The sequence below is a fragment of the Macaca mulatta genome, chromosome 17 (assembly GCF_049350105.2).
Source record: "Macaca mulatta isolate MMU2019108-1 chromosome 17, T2T-MMU8v2.0, whole genome shotgun sequence".
Classification (NCBI taxonomy): domain Eukaryota; kingdom Metazoa; phylum Chordata; class Mammalia; order Primates; family Cercopithecidae; genus Macaca; species Macaca mulatta.
This window is the reverse complement of record NC_133422.1, coordinates 17,379,980-17,401,206: the sequence shown is the minus strand read 5'-3', so window position 1 is coordinate 17,401,206 and position 21,227 is coordinate 17,379,980. Positions and strand designations below refer to the sequence as shown.

Sequence of the window (21,227 nt, the reverse complement as noted above, 5' to 3'; positions counted from 1 at the left end):
TTTATTAATTGTTTTGGTGGTTCTGACATATGTGTAAAAACTTTTTAATAAATTTATCACTAGTAAGTGAAAGTTAATTCCTCTCATCTTGTGTATGAGCTGGACTTATTGACTTGCTTCTATTAGATAGAAGACCATGAAAAACGCTGGCAGACATGACTAACCAAGTGATCAAGGTTCATGTCACCAGTATTAAGTCATGTTGATATCATGCAGTAATACACTGAAATGGCCACATCACTTTTGTGGGACTGTCCCCAAATCCATAACCTCAGCTTAATCATGAGAAAAATCAGGCAGACCTAAGTTGAGGGACATTCTATAAAATATCTGACCAGTAATCCTCAAAAGTATCAAGGTCATGAAAGACGAGGAACAACTGAGACACTGTCACAGAATAGGAGACTATTAAGGAGACACGATGACTAAATGCAGTGTGGTATCCTGAGATGGATCCTCAAAGAGACCAAAAATATTAGACAAAAATAAGGTGAAATCCTAATCTAGTCTGTAGTTCAGTTAACAGTATTTACCAAAACTAATTTCCTTTTTTTTTTTTTAAAAAAAGAACCATGTTTATGTAAGACATTAGCATTAGCAGAAGCTAAAGTGCAAAAGGAAACTCTGCATAGTTTTTGCAACAGTTCTGTAAGTTTGAAATCATTTTAAAATAAAAAGTTAAAGAAAACAGTGAAAATATTTTAAACCCAGTTTCTAGTACAGATTAAGCATTCAACAAAGCTTTTAAAAATTAATTAGTGTGTTTGATAGTATTTTTTTACATAGCTATAGAATTATCTTCATTGATTTATATATAAGTCTAGAACTTCCCTCTACTCAAACCATCTCCATTAAGTGTGCATGCAGTTTTCAGGGTTCTATTCTTTTGTTGATTCTGTCTTCCAAAAATGACCTTCTATTTTTGTTTCCTAGCTGATATATTTTTCATCCTTCAAAATCCAGCTCAAATATTACCTATCTTTGAGCCTTTTTGAGTGTCTATAAATCTTTCTAAATATCCTTACTTTAGTATTGATGATACTATGCTCGATGTCTTGTGTGCTTTCCTTGCAACCTGGAAATAGGAACATTTTAAAAGCAAAAGCAGTATCTCTACATTTCATAATATCCACTTAGTGGCCAAAGACAGTGGAAGTTCAATAAAGTGTTCATAGATTAATAAATGACAGGATGAATTACTAATTATTCTGTTTTAAGTATTTGGCTTGGTCATCATATTCAGTTATGTGATATTAGAACCAAAGATTTATTACCTTTTTTTTTTTTAATTTTTTAACTCTCCCAAACCCATAACAAAGGTTTTTTTTCATATATGCAAGTGACTGCCCTCACACCCAATTTACACAGGTTGTTTAATGTGGCACAGTTATGATTCCCAGCTGTACCTAGAGTAGAGTGAAGAAGTGGAGTGAAGGATGATGCAGGAGGAAGTTGTTTATTTCATTCATTCTGGCTGTTTTGTGAGTAATGCTACACCGTCTTTCAAGATCACTTACATAGATTCTCTGCCTTTCTCTGCCAGAAAGGGATGCTGACTTTTAAAAATATTTGCCATAATGAAATTATCTTCCTTATTTAGGAAAAACAATTTTAGAAAAGTTTTATGTTACATTCCACAGTAACAATAAAATATGTTCACATTTTGGGCATACTTTTTTATTTATGGCAAAAATAAGATGTAGACTGACTTCATGCTTTGATAAATATTCGTTCAAATATTTCTTGTCAAAAGAAGTGCAACAAAATGCTTGATTATATGAAACATTTTAAAATTAATGCCTTAGTATTGTCTACGTGATTTGTTAATATTTATTACTCTTCATAAATTTAAAATATTGAAAATGTTTATTTTTTAAAAAGTATTTTACTAATTTTCAGCTTAAAAGCCCAAACCATTAAATATAAGGGAAATACTCTTGTGGGACGTTTTACTTGAAATATTTACTGTAATAAAATTCATATTAATTTGTATATAAAGTCTATAGCATCAATATTGTATCATAATTTATGGTTTATATTAGTTTATATTTCAGCTATTATTATTATTATTTTATTTTTTGAAATGGAGTCTCGCTCTGTCCCCCAGGTTGGAGTGCAGTGGCGGGATCTCAGCTCACTGCAAGCTCCGCCTCCCAGGTTCACGCCATTCTCCTGCCTCAGCCTCCCGAATAGCTGGGACTACAGGCGCCCGCCGCCACGCCGGGCTAATTTTTTTGTATTTTTAGTAGAGACGGGGTTTCACCGTGTTAACCAGGATGTTCTCGATCTCCTGACCTGGTGATCCGCCCGCCTAGGCCTCCCAAAGTGCTGGGATTACAGGCGTGAGCCACCGCACCCGGCCTCAGCTATTATTTTTTTTTTAGTGTCCTGTTAGTCCTGTTCTATTCATATATTAGGTGATTGGTAAAAATGCATTTCTATACATACATATATATTTTATCTTTAGTAGCTCATATAGCTGTCTACATATATATTACATTTTGAAGAATATTTCTAGTATCTGTAATATATTCATATTTTCATTTATTTTATGAAAAATCATACTTCTTCAATTTTATAAAACTAAAGCTGAAACAACTAAACAGTAAATGCATATGATGGGAGTAGATTATTAGAAATTAGTCCTCTTGTAAACTATGAACCTAGCTGATCAATACCTCTCCAATAGTTTGGAAACTCATTTTATAAAATAAATGTAGATATTTCTTGCATTAACAATAAAACTGTCAGTCAGGTGCAGTGGTGTGCACCTTTATTTCTAGCTACTCAGGAGGCTGAGGCAGGAGGATTGCTTGAATCCAGGAGTTCAAGAGTGTGGTGGACCGTGATTAATCATGTGAGTAGCCACTGCACTCTAGCCTGGGCAACATAGCGAGACCCATCTCTAAATAAATAAATAACACTGGCAGTAATCATTATGTTTTAATTATATCTGTCACAGAATATGTGCCAGTTGACATTTGTCTAAACCATTTGATTTAAACAACATTTTTACAAATTATTTGTATGCGCTTACATCTAGAAATGTAGTGAGATGCGATGAAAGTATCACCATTGATTGAATACCTACATATTAGCCACTTTGTATATATTATATCGCATTTGCACTTCAGCAACCCTGCCTATGGTCATAATTATCTACTTTGACACAGAGAGAGACTCAGAGGAAATGAGTAGCCTGAGGCTAAGTAGCAGAAGTTTACAAAAACAGAATCATTTTGGCTCCAAAAACCAACACATTTTTTTCATTGTCAGTTTTGATGCTAGGAATGGTAAACATTTAGTCTTTTATCCTTATGTAGCGTAAAATCATCTGAAGTCTTCAGATCAAACCTTCTTGGGCTGTGCATTTAGTTTTTGGATTACAATGTGATTGCAGTAAACTTAGGGTTAATTCAACCCCTGAACTTCCAGAATTGCAGGAGTCAAAAGGTCAGAGCTTTTAAAATAAAATAGTGTTTGCTTTGTGTCTTCTGGGACACAAGCTCCATGGTCCATTTAACACATTGCATCTTAATTCTTTCACACAAAGCTCTGAGATAGTCAGCATTATCCCTTTTTTATATATGAGAAATCAACTCTGAGTTAAGCAATTCTGTCCAAACCACAAAGGTATCAAAGTTGGTGTTCAAATAAGTTTTTCCTGACTACAAGTCTTGTGTTCTTAAAAATTGCAAAATGTAGACAGTCAAGAGAGTTTCTAGAATTTGACAAAAGAAGAGGCAGTGGAAGGAACAGGAAACAAAAAAGAATTATCAACCAGAAAAATCAGATCATTCTTGAGGAAATTAGTAATTGGCAAGTTGGGCTCTACATGCATGGCTAGAGGCCAAAGGCACAGCATTGACCAGGAGTTGATATTAAAGATTACCTCCCATTAGGCCGGGTGCGGTGGCTTATGGCTGTAATCCCAGCACTTTGGGAGGCCGAGGCAGGCGGATCACAAGGTCAGGAGATCGAGATCATCCTGGTTAACACAGTGAAACCCTGTCTCTACTAAAAATAAAAAATTTAAAAAAAAAAAATTAGCCGGGTATGGTGGCAGACACCTGTAGTCCCAGCTACTCAGGAGGCTGAGGCAGGAGAATGGCGTGAACCCGGCAGGTGGAGGAGGTTGCAGTGAGCGGAGATCGCACCACTGCACTCCAGCCTGGGCAACTCCAGACTCTGTCTCAAAAAAATAAAAATAAAAAAAATAAGATTACCTCCCTTTATTGAGGTGGTCTCTCACTATAAGCACTCATTACAAAATACTAAAGAAGACAGCTATTAAAAATAATGTTTCACTAAAATATATTTCTAGTATAATATTTCTTACCTTCAGGACATAGAAAATGTATATAGAAAATGTGGAATTTGCATAACAATGATGATTTTACTCCCAAACACTTATATAGTTGGTTTCAGCAGGTTGTAATGAGAATATGACAAGGATCTGGTTTAAAATAAGAAAATAAAATATTTATAGACATCCCAGTGTCAGATACTATGTAGACAAAATATTTGATTAATATTTGGACGTATTTTTTTCACTTTTCATCTAAATGTTCCATCATTGCATCCATGAGACTATAAGGTTTTTAGTATCATGACACTTTGGGATTCTAATTTTGAATGGAAACTGGAAAACTCACAAGTGAAATATCAACTGTCAGCTTCCCCTGAGGAATAAATCACTTTATGATAATTTTAATGAAGCACTAATTTTTTGGTTTTTTTTTTTTTTTTTTTTTTGAGACAGGAGGCTGGAGTGCAGTGGCGCTATCTTTGCTCACTGCAAGCTCCGCCTCCCAGGTTCACACCAATCTCCTGCCTCGGTCTCCTGAATAGCTGGGATTACAGGTGCCCGCCACCACACCCGGTTAATTTTTTGTATTTTTAATAGAGATGGGGTTTCACCGTGTTGGCCAGGATGGTCTCGATCTCCTGACCTCGTGATCCGCCCGCCTCGGCCTCCCAAAGTGCTGGGATTACAGGCGTGAGCCACCACGCCCGGCCATGAGGCAGTAATTGTTTATGAAGTTAATACATTATTTTTTCTGAGGTGGTGTAGGGTAATAACTGTTAGAGTATATTTGGGTAATTTAATTTCTCAATTTTTCTGAAGGCAGCTGGATTCTGGAAGCAGAGAAATAGCCGAGGTCTAGAAGCCAGAGTGAGAAAAGATCATTCTACTATGTAGTTCATAGCTCTTTCTTATTTCTTAAATCAATATTTTAAATTACTTTATGCCAACTTCTAGAATAAGAGGAAACTTGAATTAAAGGACACAGTTTCATTTAGTTAAACCTTAAATGAATATTCGATGGAAAATACACTATGCTATTTATGTGAATAATCCTATCATATCTGCTAAACACCCCAAGGCATAGAGGTAATTGAATTAAAAAAAAATGCTAACATGCCTGCTGATAAAATCTGCTTTAAATGTAGTCTTAACTATCTAAGTGCCAATATACTAAAGAAATAAACCTGTGGGAGGAGTATTTAAATATCATAATATACCTTTATGTCATTAAAAAATGATCACAATGTCATAGGGTTGATGACTGCACAGAATAACAAAATTCTCTGGACAGCAATCCATCATAAACTTGGAAAATAACCGAATAACCTGTCAAAATTCCTTTGCCCAAAAAGTCTAGTCTTTTAAGTTGCTATGGTAATTACTACATTTGTTGGAGGTATTTAAGAGATGACAAATTCCTTGTGCATAATGAACCTTTATAAAGAGTATTCTAAGCATTCTAATTTTTTAAAGTTGCTTTTGATTTGCATAATTGATGTTTGAGTTCAGTGTAGAAATAAACTTGACTGGTAAATTCGAAGGACATGAGAAGATTGAGGAAAAAATTAAAAGTTCAAGACAAAAGGAAAGAATTGCCTTTTATAATATTTGTACCTTCTACTATTTTGCTACTGTTTTCAGGATGTTAAATACTTAGTCTGAATTGCTAGTCAGAGAACAGCAAAGAGAGTGAGAATTGTCATGCAGAACAATCCCACTGAGTTTAAACCTCCTGGTTTTAATTTATCATTGGGAATGAAACATTTAATTATTTATCATTGCAACACCTCATATGAGCAGAGGAATACATTATGCTACCATTTCTTAGTTGCATCCATAGTCAGTTGAACTAGATTCGTTCACTGTCTGTAACTGGGGAGTTGGGGTGAAAACAGATTAGATACCTCTAACATGCCATGAGTCTATTTTATTTTATTTTTATTTTTAATTAATTTAATTTTTAAGACAGAGGCTTGCTCTGTCACCCAAGCTGGAGTGTAGTGGTACGATCACAGCTTACTGCAGTCTGGACCTCCTGGGCTAAAGCAGTCCTCCTGTGTCAGTCTCTTGAAGTGCTGGGATTACAAGCATGAGCCACCATACCCAGCTAATTCTTATTTATTATTATTATTATTATTTTGTAGAGACGAGTTTTGCTATGTTGTCCAGACTGGTCTTGAACTCCCGGACTCAAGGAATCCTCTTGCCTTGGCCTCTAAAAGTACTGGGATTACAGGAATGAGCCACTGATCCAGCCCTTAAGTCTTTTTTAGACACAAGTGAGCAGACAATTATGAGCCTGGAAATATTCCTTAATGAGGAGAAGAGCCAATGGGACTGTGACAAATAGGGCTAACTCCATTACCTTGAGTGTTACAGATCAACACTGCAGCCAGGATTCAATTTTCAAAGAAGCTTCAGATCTGAGGTACTAATATTTAGGGGAGCTCCAGGAGTACTGGTGAGGACTTAAAAGAACTCCCTGAGAGCTGGTAATGAGAAAACAGGTTCAGAATCAGAAGACCCACTGCTTGGGTAAATCTCATCAGTAGAGAATTGCAGAACATGATGAAAACCTAGCCACTGGGAAACTGAATGACCATTCAGTAACAGAACAAAAGTCTAAATATGTAATACAGGGTAGGTAGGGAACATATTTATAAAGCCCACACGACCTTCATCAAATAAATTAACCTCTGTATTCTTTGCTTGGGACACTAATAATAGCACTTACCCCACAAGGTTTTCCTGAAGATTCATCGAGTTCATGCAGGTAAAACTTAGAACAGTGCTTGACATAGTAAGATTTCTGGAATTTTTGTTGTTGTTGTTGCTGTTGTTATTTTGTTGTTCTTGTTACAGGTGCCTGAAGTTAAAGTTGAGTCTTAAACTCTGGTTGTTTAAGCAATAAAGGCAAGAACAAAATTCTGAGACCAGCCTCATTCAGGAGCATCTCTGTTAGAACTTTTGCTCCTGCCTCCCATGACCAAAAATTGTCAGGAAATGTGGGGTCAAGTTTAGCCTGAAGGTTTTTACCACATCTGACTCTGATTCCTCACTGAAACCATCAGCATTTTCATTGCTAATATTTTGCTGCACCTTCGGGATGCAACATTTAGTAAGCGTGTGACCTTGAGGGAGTTGTTAAACTTATCTGAGCCACAGAAATGTATTACCTTCTCCTGTGACTTTGAATAGTGCTGTCATATTTCCAAATGTCTATACTCACTAGAAAGTTCACCATTTGGTAGAAAATAATAAGAGTCACTAAGTATATTAGAAGAGATTAGATGAGGTAACAAACGTTTTGAAAAGATACAGCAGTAAAGTTGTTGTGTAATGGTAGGACTGGTTATGAAAAAAAAGCAGTTATTTTAGGAGCAGAAACTAACATAAAATGGGAATCTCTTTTGCATCTCCATTACTTGAAGAATACTGCTTCCTCCTCCCAGAAATCCTTGCTTCCATAGAGTCATTGGGAAAATATCTGCTTACAGTAAAATACTTGGGTGAAGCCCCACCTCCTCCAGCAAGCATTTCTTCCCCACCAGGTAGAGCTTGCTGCTTTCTCCTCTGAATCGTCCAAAAACATTGCTCATATCTAAACTGAAGACCTTGCCACAAGGTATTTACCATTGACTGTCAACAAGGCTCCTCCTCCACTTCATAATGTCCTCTCTTTGCTCAGGGTTTGGTGGTGGTGGTTGTCTTAACAGCTTTATTTGAGGAATAATTTACATATGCAACAACATTTACCTGTTGGGATTGTGTTTTATGTGACTTTATATCCTCAGCCTGCAAAATCATCCTGATCCGACACAGAATATACCAGAACAAACCACTTTTGATGAATTTATTTTATAACAAAGAAAAATACACGTGTGAATTTGTAAAACTGTATTCCTAATAAGAAATTCTAAATCTAGCTTAATTGAGCATATGTATGTTTAATTATTTTTAAAAATATATATTATCTAAAGAAAGATTATATTTTATATAAAAGTAGTTATTTTTAGAAGTAAAAAATAGCCAAATTAATTGCATCGTATAAAACATGCTTAGACTGAGAGCTACCATAGAAAATTCTAACTGTATGATGTTCAAAAATTTCTTTTTTTAGTTGTCACAAAATAAATACATTTGAAACTATGTCTCTTAGTTGTGTTTATCTGAACAGTTACAGTATTCTGGAAACAGTTTCTTTGGAAACCTCATGGTATATACTGATGGGACACAAAGTCAGGAAAATCATGTATCAAAGCAGAACACTAGTATTTTTTTAAATTAAGTAAAAAGTTGCGGCTTGATTGAAGCGTGGAGATCATTTAATATAACTAATGGAGAAATACAAGAGTGACAAAGTTAGTTATGTGTTCAAAGTCACATGGTTTGTTGGCAGAGACAATGACAAAAGCAGAGACGAATAGGATCACAGTGTTAATATTCACTGAAGATTATCCAGTTTAGCTACCCATCTGGTTATCGAATCCTCTCTAGCACATTCCTTTCAAGTTGTCACTTCTATGTTTGAATACTGCCAGAAACAGGGAGTCTCCTGGCCTCTGAGATAAAGTATTTAATCTTTACACAAGTCTTAGTATAGTATTAAAAGTTCACCTTTTGTTGAGAAGCAACCTTTTCCTTATAATTTCTACCTACTGGTCTTGGTGTTAGCTTTCGAAGTCATCAAAAACAAGTCAAACACCTTTTAAATCGGAGAGACTTGCTAGCTATTAAGGACAGATGATTGTTCCTTTTAACAAAATAAACTTTTATTTTGTGATGAATGTTTAGTTTTTATCAAGATGTATTATGTTCTCATTATTCAACAACAAAAATCACCAATTACCCGTATGTAACCTTTCTTAGTTATAACTGTAGTTACTTCCTTTTTAGTGTAAGTTTTTTCATTGTTACAGATGCATTCTTAGTTTAAAATTTTAACCGTGACTACTGCTTATCATAGTATCAGTGTTTTCCTGTGACAGTAAAATGCAATACACATTATTTTAATACCTGAACATTTTTGTTAAATAAATATGCAGAACTTCATGAACTACTTGACCATTATTAGCTTTTGAGTCTCTCTATTTTTTCCCAACAATTAACAGCAAAGTTGTGTTTAGTTTTATGCATATATTACCTTCCTTTTACCAGACAACTCTAGTATAGGTTCCTGGAAGGAGGTATTCCTAGGATAAACAACTTGAACCTTTCAAAAGAGTGATACACATATTTCCAATTTCTCTTCAGTTTAAACCACCACCAGCAATTTATGAAGAAATTCTTGAACACCATCATTTCTAGTATTGGGTTTTCTTTTGTCTGTAATCTGATCACATTTGGCACACAATAACTTTTATCTTATTGGTAGATTTCTAAGCTTTTAGAGGTCAGCAAAGTTGAGTGCTTTGTCAAACATTTTCTACTTATATTTTCTTTTCTCTGAGGGGACTGTTCGTTATGCTCTTTGAACCTTAGTGGATTTTCTTTTCTACTTAATAAACTCTTTTTTGTCATATGTATTTTGAATAATTTCCCTAGCTATTTTGTGTTTTAATTTTGTGTGTTAGATTGTAGTACTAAGAATTTTTAAATGCTGTGTATGCATAGGGTGTCTTCTACAAAGTCATTTCTCCATTGTTTTTACTTAGGAAAACTCTTCTCCATCAAAAGGATAGACTAATATTTATTTATATTTTCCTATCATTTTATGTGCTTTAATATTTAACTTTAAAATCAATTTAGAAAACATTCTCATGGTGCTACAAAATATTATTTTCAAAACTTCTAGCCAGATGTCTCAATGTCACTTATTATTTTTCCATTCCTGATTCTTAATTTGTCATGCTTCCTGTTAATACACTACTCTGCAGTTTGTGTCCAATTCCCTCTGCCTCTGGCTTTTTCCCTCACACAGACACACACCACTACCGCCACCACTGCAACAACAGTAAAAAAACAGCAATGCCTAGTTTCTTTTCATATGTTTGCGATAATCTCCTAATGGGTATAAGTGATTTTTTTAAGAATAGAAGGATCATATATTTATCAAAACTTCTATATATGCATCCAAGTTTAAGCATTCTATCTTTTTTTTTGTTTGCACATCCACGTACACACACACACATGCACACACAAATTTAGAAACCAGAGGTCAGTTACAGGCCACAGGATCTGATTGTGGTGGGACACACTGAACATATTTTGCTGTTAAATAAGTCATTTGTGAAACAGGTTATTTTCCTTTCCTTGTCTAATCTTGTTAATGCTTATTTGTAAAATGTATTGCCACCCTCACCCACATTTCTTCTTAATATTGTTTTTCTTATGACAAGTTATGCTTTCATTGTAAACAAGGCAAGCAGTGAGTCTTTAACACAGTGAGAGAAGTACAAGTGTTTCTGATATAGTAATAACATTTATGCATGTGTTATATTTTATATGCATCTAAATGTATTCCTAAAAAATTTCAAATTCTACAAATTATGCCAAATAATAGGGGCTGGGGAAAATAAGGATTAGGGCAAGATTACTCAAAATATGTTAAATCAGAGCACTAATAAAAACATCAATAAACTAAAAAATGTGACATTTAAATCCCCATGAATATTGTGCTAGCATCAGAGTCTATCATTATGGCCTCTTAATCTTAGGGGTTAATATATTAATGTGTCCACTTCCCTTGTAAACCCTTGATGAAACTCACTGGTTTATTGGCAGATGGTCTCTTAGCTTCCATGCTTGTATAATTCCTAATCAATCAGCAGTGAGAGTGATCTTTAAAATCAGAGATCAGATTATGTTATTCTCTTCACACAAAGCCCTTCTGTAACTTCCTACTATGCCTAGAATAAATTTCAAAGTCCTTGTCCTGAATCCTTTGGCTACAGTCTAGTTCTGCAGACTCATCTCTTCTGCTTTTTCCCTTAGTCATCGCACTCCTGCCAACTGGCCCTCTGTCATTCCCTAGAATGCATCCTGTTCCTCTTGCCTCAAAGTTTTTTCGTTCCTTCAACATCATGATTTTTTCTGCACCTTTTCACATAGCTAGCATTTTGTCATTTCCCATGTTTCAGGGAGGCTATCCCTGTTCATCTGACCTCATACAGCTCTTCATCTCTTCTCCTCCTGCAAATTTCTCCATCTCATCTTAAAACGTGTTTTCCTTATAGGATTTATAGAAACTTATAATTACTATGTTTGCTAATTTTCGTGGGTTCCTTCCACTGGATCATAAACTCTATGAGTACAGGTCATTGGTACTCATTCACCATGGTATTGCCAATGTTTCAAACACAAATCTTGACATACAGATATGTTCATTAAACATTTTACTCCACTACCCTTTTCTGAGCACCATGTATATTTCAGTGAGCAAAATAGACAAAATAAAATCTCTCAACTATTTAAATAACAGAAAACTTTTTTGTTTTATCCTTTTTTTTTAAATTGAGACAAAGTCTTGCTGTGTTGCCCAGGCTGCAGTGTAATGGCATGATCTCGGCTCACTGCAACCTCCACCTCCTGGGTTCAAGCGATTCTCCTGCCTCAGCCTCCCAAGTAGCTGGGAGTACAGGTGCACGCCGCCATGCCTGGCTAATTTTTTTCGTATTTTTAGTAGAGACAGGGTTTCACTATGTTGGCCAGGCTGGTCTTGAACTCCCGACCTTGTTATCTGCTCACCTAGACCTCTCAAAGTGTTGGGATTACAGGCGTGAGCCACGGTGCCAGGACTGTTTCATCTTTATATTTTCCTTATAGTGTACTTCTATGTCCAAACACGATCTTTGAGTAAAGATCTGAGGTCATATGCAGAAAACTAATTTTATTCCTTCCTGCATTTAAATAATTTTAATAAGATATAAAATTACAGCTTCTGTTTTTTCTTCCCTATTTTTAAAGCAAACCTCTTTATATTATTGCCTCCAAATTTACTGTTAAGAGGTATGATGTTAACATGATTCTTTATATATTGAACTCCCCAAAAATGTCACTATACAAACTTCTGCTAAAGCAAAGTTAAGTTCATTAGAACTCACAACAGTAAAGAAGAGTGTCACCTGGACTGAATTTTACCATGTCACCAAAGGAGGCAGGGTAATATACAGAGTTTTCTAGCCTGGGCTCAGTTGCTTTCAGGTTGATCTTTCAAGGTGGGAAAATGATTAGGATGAGGCAATTTTTGTGACCTAATAGTTTATGATTGGTGGATTTAGCAAAAAGAGACTTCTGAAGAGAGTCCTGATGAGTAACCTCACTTAGTAAGGGAGCTGCTTGCCCAAGTAGGCAAAATATTATCTCAGCTAAACAGACATGCAGAAATTTATTGATGTAAATAGTGATTATTTATATGTAAATAGTGGTTATCGGTTTACAATCTTATCTTTTCTGAGCAAAATTTTTAGGGAATAAACAACTAATTAATGTTGACATAGCTATTAATAAGTTGTGAGGTTGCAGTCTCATGGGGGATATGCTATTTTCCCTCCTCCTTTAGAATATTTTCTGTCCCTAAGGGAGTTGTTCTTACATGTCCAGTGTGACACTATGAATTCTTTCTGATGTCTTACACATCTTTTTATAACTATTAAAGTTGTTGGTTGTTACTAATAAAAATAGTCCTCATACTGTATTATTTCATTTTCACTTTCTACAACTACTATTTTATAGATATTGGCCCTTGTGTTTCTATTCTCTATTTCTATTAACTTTTATATTTTACAAACTGAGAGAGTTTCATGACCAGTTCACTGGTTAATTCTAGTGTTGTTCTACCAGCATCTGTGATTATTCCTTCTTAATGTTTTCTTATTCCTAAGTTTTTATCCTATCCTTTTCTATAATTTTTGTAGAGATAAATATGCATGTTTTATTCTCCTGTTATCTGGTACACTTATTCTACTTCTTCTATTATAAAATACTCAAATTGCTTTCTAAGATGTCTTGATTTTTTCCCTCTGTGCTTATATTCCCCTGTAAACGTCAGCAAATTACTAACGTCTTGTGCCATTCTGAAGATTTTAGGCAGTAAGGGTGAGAAACATGTTTCTGAACCATGAGCTAGCCATGTGTTGATTTATACATTACAGTTATGTTTCCTCATACAGCTGCCAAAAGCTTAGGAGTAAAGATGTGCAGAAAAGAAAAATAGGTTAAGAAAAAGAAAGTATTTCGCATAGGTGATTTGATAGCTTAACAGCTATTGACTGGAATTGCTAAAACAATTTTAGGCAAGTGATTACGACAATTTGACCCTATTTATTTAATCTAAAGTGGCAGAGTAATAACTCTGAGTATAATCATTCATTCATTGATTCACCAACAAATTTTGAATGCTGATGCAGAACTGTTTACGTCACAATCTCCTATATACACACCAGTAAGAAATGTTCTAAATCTAAGAGATCCACAGGGTTTATAAAGATGCATAAAAAGGACCATATAACTGTGCCTTGAGAGGAAGAAAAGGAACGTCTTCAGAGGCTATGATGCTTCAGAAAGGTTTTAAAACCTGGCAGGAGTTTTAAAGGGAAGGAAAGGCACTAAAACTATAAAGAGCAGTATAAGAGGCTTAGAGTTATAGTAGCCAAGTCGTTTGGTATTTTGGGCAGTGTAAAATGAGCTTGCCCTGGGACAGTCTTGGAAGCCAGATCATGGAGGAATCAGTATTCCGTAATAAGTTTGTGTTTTACCTGTGAATGGCTATCAGCCTTTTAGAGACTGTAAGTGAGAAAGTGATTTGATTAGAGATTAGATTTGCATCTTAGAAAGATTAGGTATGTGGCATTGTGGAGAATAAACAGGAAGTATGCAAGACTAAAATCAGTAAGATCATTTGGAAAGGTATTGCTGTAGCCTATGTAAAAGATGATGAAGAGATAAAGTACATCAACTGTGTAGTGAGGGAATGCTACTGAGCAGTTGAAATCTGCCCAGTAAGACATAGAAACGATTCTTAATATTATTTAACTATAGCTAATTTACATTTAAATAGGCACGTGTGACTAATGGCTACCATCTTGGATAGCAGAAGTCCAGATCTTAAGGGAGACATGTGGTCTGGCAACATAGATTTTATAGGATATTTTAAAACATATGTGTGTTTTTCAGGGAACGTTTTAAACAGCAAGTGGTGATAAGAATAGGGAGAGTGATAGATGAAGGAAAGAGCCACAAGCAGGACCTTTGTCATATCAATATTTCAGCTTTAGACAGAAGAAAAGGAGTCCATGGAAACCGCTGAGAGAAGGGTCATGTTAAGGTAGGAGGTAGAGCATTAGGAAGGGTGGCACAGAGCCCAAGGCAAGACCAGTTTCATTTCAGCAGACGTGTCACCAGAAGCTACTGAAAACTTATAAGGCTTGAAAAGAGCCAAATGTATTTGGCAACTAGAAGGATATGATTAAGAAAAATAAAATTTATTCATGATGAGGATAAACACCATGTTAGAGAGAATAAATGAATGAATGGACGGTGAGCTTAAAGTTTATAAAATAAAGAAAATCTGAGCCAGGACAGAGAATTACCAAAGATTATTACAATTTAAAAATAATGAGAATTAAGTAGATTTGTGACGTGAAGGGAAGAAGGTTTGCAGAAAGAGGCTTCAGGTATGAAAGAGGGTGATGGTTCATGTGAAGTATTAGAGAAATGGGAATGGATGGAAGCTCAGACAGCAAGGTTAGCAGCTAGAATGAGAAAAGAACATCTTTTCCTTTGAAATCAGAGGGAAAGAGTAATAGATTGTTGTGTATTTTCTAACTCTCAGGGTGGAGTTTCAAACTTTGACTATTACACATTATTTTCTAAAATATATGTTTTCTAAATCCCATGATGTAAAAATCCAGCGAAATAACATCGTTTGCCCTGCCTATACCATTCCCCTCGATATGTGCGTTTTAAAAATGGGAATATACCATCACAAAGAAGATGAGAAAATAAAATTAAAAGGAAATTACAATGGAGATAGCGTTTAGTTTTTTATGTGTTACTTGTTAAATCCAAGGGGCTTGAATTTTGAAAATAAGTATAATCTTGATTTTCATCTTTAAAATCCTAGGATAAAATATCGAAATATTTTAGTAAAGTAGTTTTTGTTGTTGTTGTTGAGTAGTGTAACCTTATCTTCATGGTTTACAGAAATGTCCCTACAACTTTTCAAAGAAATTTAGTTCATTGCACTTTGACATCATCAAAGCAAGAATAAAATTCATGTTAATTTTTGACTGGACTAAATCACAAAACATTTCAGTCAATATGTAATATTGTTTATGTAACACTTGCAGCTACTGAAACGTATGTATTGTTTCTTGCCTAAGGAAATTAGAAAAGGATCTGGAATTCAGAGTGATAGCAAAAATCAGACCATTATGCTTTTATGTGGAGTATATGTTATGTGAAAGATTATTGAGATGATATGTTAAAATACTATCAAGAAAAAATTCTAATTGGATTGAGTGCGAATGAACTATTTGGGAAAAAGTTATTTCATATCAGATTCCAGACAAAGTACAAATGCAACTTACATATGTGTGATAGTATCTTAATAACAAATAGGAGTTGTTTCTTACTGTCATGAGATCACACCTGTAAACATGTATTTTCTCACAGTCAACTAGGGAAGAAAAGAAAATGTTGTTTGGGGAAATTCATTTTCCCTTTAGTCATATATACTAAAGAATGGAGATCTCTCCATATTAAATATCCCTTTCCTTTGTGTTCTTTGGAACTCAAATTCATTGTTCTTTCCATTATATAACTAAACTTATCCTTTAGGCAATGTGCCTTCAGATACATATAAATATCTAAAATTTCTGGTTGTATATCTTTATGTTGCTTAGAGAACTGTAGTTTTCATATTTAGTGACAATTTTAATTTCTCTTTGGATCAATGTCAAGTTATAGCTCTCTCTACATTCTTGTTTCTTTTTAATCCTCAACACATTTAGGGGAAATAATTCTTAGTTTATGTAAAAAGTCACATCTCAGAAGTTGAGTTATTTCCCCATCACTCCTCATCTCTTCCAAATCTTCTAAATATAATTTGACCCATCAGTCATTCCACGTCTGGTGTTATACAGGAGACATTGAAATGAAAACATTCTTAAAATTCTGCAGTCTCTTGGGGGGAGAAATCATTTCCCCTCCAAAGTTAATTCTAAAAGTGGAGGACCAGGAACAATGTTTTATTTTGACATTATAGGTCAACATATTTGCAATACTGGGTCTCCTGTTCTTCAACAGCCTTTCTATCCAGTAGCAATTCCATAGCTGTTAAGTGTGTCAGCTGAGAGATTCCATCAGCCTTATCAGCACCTGCCACTTGCGATTGCATTTATGTAGCACAGTTTTAAAATGTTAAACTTGATGTTTTTGTCCTCCAGTTAGTATCCCTGCATCTCAAGAAATCAAGGACAAGCCTATGTGCAAAAAAATTATATGATCTTCCTTCCTCTCTTATGTTAAAGTTTTAGACATCAAAGTTGTTCTCTCTCTCTCTTTCTTCTCGGTGTGTGTGTGTTCGTGTGTGTGTATGTGTGTGTGTTTCTCCCTGTGAGTGTTTTAAGATTCAATTGTAAATATTTAAATTTATTTAATGTATTTACATTTTAGATGTATTTAAAATCGGTCTAGACTTCCTAACATAAATTCTTATATACTGTTTTCAAATCCAAGAGATTGAAAGAGGTCATAAAAGTTAATAAAAGATCTTTCTCAGTACTAATGCTTTCATTCTTATCTTCTCACCCATTCCTTGGTAAGTGTTGATTTCATCACCTTATGGATAGAAAAATAGATTACCTAATGCAAATATCCCTTACCTTCTCCATCTCTTAATTACAGTGTTGACTAAAATATGTCATTTTTGGATAATGTAACTCTTTTTAAAATGAACTTCTGTGGTTTACATTTGTGGAAGTTATCTGGATTAAATGAAATAGATATTAATAATCTTAATTTATTTTTATCTTTCCTCATCCTCAAAGTCCTCCCATAGCTTCTGTTTTGTCCACTAATCCCTATTGTGACTGACATTCTGTACTTTGACAATGAGGAATAAAATGCTGCTCTCTACCTAATTCTTTATTTGGTAGCATTATTAATAAAATTAACTAAATGAAAAAAATAAAAATAGTTTGTTCATTCTCTAGCATGATTCTTAATCTTGATTGAATCTTGATTGAATCATAATTCACATGCAGAACTGATGTGTGCATGCATGTGTGTAAGTGCATGTGTATTTTCATTTTAACCTGTATTATGGGTGAGCTACATTCAAACACTGGTCTCAAGCTAAAAATATTATTGGTAGGAAAATTAAATTCAACTCTAAAATAAAAATTCACATATTTTTCCAGGAATCATAGATAAGAAAGAACTGAGATACTAAAGAGTATGCACAGTGCTGAAATTGGATGTAAATACCAGTCATTATTATTATGAAAAATTTAGATGTTAGTCCTGATAAAATTACAATGTTAAGGTCATAGCATTGATCCCACACACTGTTACAGACTCTGACCTGGGACTGAGAAAAAAGGTGCCAAGGAAGGGAGTGTCAACCACCTCTCCAAGGCCAACATTGTAATGGCATCACTGATGCAAAAAATGGGGGCATTCAGGATCAGATAATTACAATGACATAGATAGACTCATAATCATCTTGATTTACTCAAGTTTTAGTGATATTGGAGAAATATTAAATTCTCCTTGATATTCTGTAATATAAATGCTATTCCTGTTATTCTAGAGTGAGTTAAAGCATTCCAACAATACTAAAGTTATAATCAGCCTTCAAGTAAGTAATTCACACATCTGAAATTAATACATATTGAACACTCACTTTTTGCTTAGTCTGTGAAAGTAGCTTTACAAAATATTATGCCAGAGAAATACCAATTATGAAATAATAGTTTTTCATAGTAGCTCTTATACCTAGATATTTTAGAAATCATGATGAATTATCTGGATGTCAAAGGGTAAAAATTACTTCCTTGATAATTAAAATAATAAATTGAGGTAATACGCCAACAATGTGAAATTTCCCAAAATAAAAATATTATTAAATATCATATTTGTTAATGTAATTCATGTTTAATCTATAGTTAAAACATTATTCAAATCAAATTAATTTACTCATAAAATGATTAGGGTTAAGAAGATCAATTGAAAAGAATATGCATGTTTAAGTACTTAGAACACCCTATTTATTTTAATTTCGCAGAATAAACATATGCAAATAAACATGTGAGTTCAATTTAAATAACATAGAATAAAATAGGTTAGATAATAAGTATGCAAGAGGAACTAACAGCAACAAATAAATCATACTCAAGATGTAATACTTTTTTTCTATGAATCTCTATCACTAGGATGATACTAGATCAATATGACTTCCAGTACCTTTGTTAATTTATGATAAGATGAGCTTTCATTTATTTGAATTAATTTTCTCATATTCACCTATATCCTTAATCTAACTTTTAAATTAAAAAAATTATAATGAATACATTCCTGCCTTGTGGTTTATTGTTATTTTTTTAAGGCAATAGAATTAAGAAAATAACATTTTTATGATAAATTCTTTCACCATTTAATCCTTTCCAAACCTTCTTTTGGAAATGGAATTGCTTAGACTCATCTTGACGATTAATTAATATTCTCAATACATGTCTTCCCCCCTCAATGAACTCAAAGAGAGAAAAAAATACAATCATGTTCATTGGGCTCAGTATATTTTATTGATATTAATGTTGTTAATTTACATTAACTTCGATGTCCCTACTTACCAGGAGTTTGAGACCAGCCTGGCAACATGGCAAAACCCTGTCTCTACCAAAAAAAAAAAAAAAAGAAAACAAACAAACAAACAAAATGAATATATGACAAATTAACAATATTTTGCAAACACAGTGGTATTACATAATCTCAATAGCATTTCCACAATTAGAAAAATTGACAATGAATTATACATTTGAATATTTAGTTTTGAGATCTCAAAAATATGGCCTCTGATATTCAAAGTGATTGTCTGAAAACTATATATAATTATGATAAACTTTGTAAATAATTTCCAAAACTCTAAATGCATTCTCTGATAAAATTCACTTTCAGAGTAACTTTTTAAATAGTTTACCAAATATTAATCTCTTTTTATTTATTTTAGAAGGAGACTTTGTTGCCACATAATTTAACAACTATTTAGTATTTATATTGTTTAAGAAAAAAAGAAACCTTAACTCTTCATAGTTACTAATGATGGTATTGTTGTTATTGATAGTACTGTGAGTTGGAGAAGAAGTATGATGCTTAACAATTTTAAAAGCATATTAACACTAATATCTTTGTGTTTTTGGTTTCTACTTTCAGAGACAAAGAAATAGCATGGCATGAAACATGGCTCAGTTCTATTACAAAAGAAATGTTAATGCTCCCTATAGAGATCGCATCCCTCTGAGGATAGTAAGAGCAGAATCAGAACTCTCGCCATCAGAAAAAGCCTACTTGAATGCTGTGGAAAAGGGAGACTATGCCAGTGTCAAGAAATCCCTAGAGGAAGCTGAAATTTATTTTAAAATCAATATTAATTGCATTGATCCTCTCGGAAGAACTGCTCTCCTCATTGCAATTGAAAATGAGAACTTGGAGCTCATCGAACTACTCTTAAGCTTTAATGTCTATGTTGGAGATGCTCTATTACATGCTATCAGAAAAGAAGTCGTCGGAGCTGTTGAGCTGTTATTGAACCACAAAAAACCCAGTGGAGAAAAACAGGTACCTGCAAAAATACAGTTTTTAATTTATTTCACCTGCAGAAGAGTTTTTTTGTTTGTTTGCTTGTTTGTTTTTTTCTTTTTTTTTTTTTTTTTAGAGTTTCAAATGCCCTGAAAATTTAAGAAATATAAGCTTCAAAATCTGAACTATATTATAACAGAAAACTACTATTAGATACACCCTTCATGTCCTATGATAGTTACATCCACTTGCATTTCCTGCCCTGGAAAATCATAAGTAATTGTGAGAGCTAAAGCAAAATGAAGTAATCTAAGTAGACTGCTCATAAATTGGAAATATTTCTACGTAATGCTCAACACAGGTTGCTTGTAACTTTATGTGTATGTCTGGGTGTTTTTTCCTCTTGCCTTTCATTTTCTTACATTCTATCCTAGCAGAGGGTGAATTGGTTTCTTATTTTCCCATTTAGCTTGCTTGCCTGTTCTGGGCTTGTGCGGCTTACTGCAAAAGTGAGTTGCACCATCTAATTTTGATATTATCCTTTAACAAACTCTAGTAGATTCTTTTAAATTGAGACTTAAAGAAAGAAACGAAAAGGATTACTTTGAGATAGCTGAACTCTGACTGTGGGCTTAACTACATCAAATTTACTAATGGTGCAAATGTAGCTATACCTTATAGTTATCAACAGAAAATAAACTAAAATGGCACACAATTATAAATACAATGTGTGTTTTTTTCTTTCTCTCTCTCTGTCTTTTTCCACTGAGGAAGTGGAGACATCATAGACAGGAATGAATAAGGAGTCTGTTTTTGTCTGTCTGGACTCTTCCCTTTGCAACTGCCTTGTGTCTGAATTATCTATTTGATCCTTTTTCCTTTCACACTGAACTCATCACTTCCTTGCAACAAGGCTAATTGACTAATGGGATTGCAAAGACATTGCAGATTCTGCAGTGGTTCAGAAATCTGTCTTTTAAAGTAAAATCTTATAAAATGGATGTTATTTCAGCTCTAGCAAATTCTAGCCTATTTGATAATATACACATCTCTGTCTCTGCAAACGCTAGACTGTTAGGAGGTGTGCTTTTTTTTTTTTTTACAAGCAAGCTCTTCTTGCTTTCCTGGAGGACTTTTATCAGAATTTTTGCCACATTATTAGGAAAAGAACTTTATAGCT

General features: G+C 34.0%; 1 protein-coding gene across 2 annotated transcripts in view; it reads left to right on the top strand.

The window, feature by feature from the left end:
* The window catches only part of TRPC4 (transient receptor potential cation channel subfamily C member 4), a 222,597-nt gene that overhangs the window by 57,394 nt on the left and 143,976 nt on the right, over nucleotides 1–21,227 (top strand). For both annotated transcript variants that reach the window (XM_028837185.2, XM_015120957.3), the window contains exon 2: nucleotides 19,682–20,086. Coding sequence is in view for 1 of the 2 variants with exons in the window: in XM_015120957.3 (XP_014976443.1) it covers nucleotides 19,709–20,086 (378 nt within the window). In the remaining variant the exon portion in view is untranslated. The remainder of the gene's footprint in view (nucleotides 1–19,681; nucleotides 20,087–21,227) is intronic.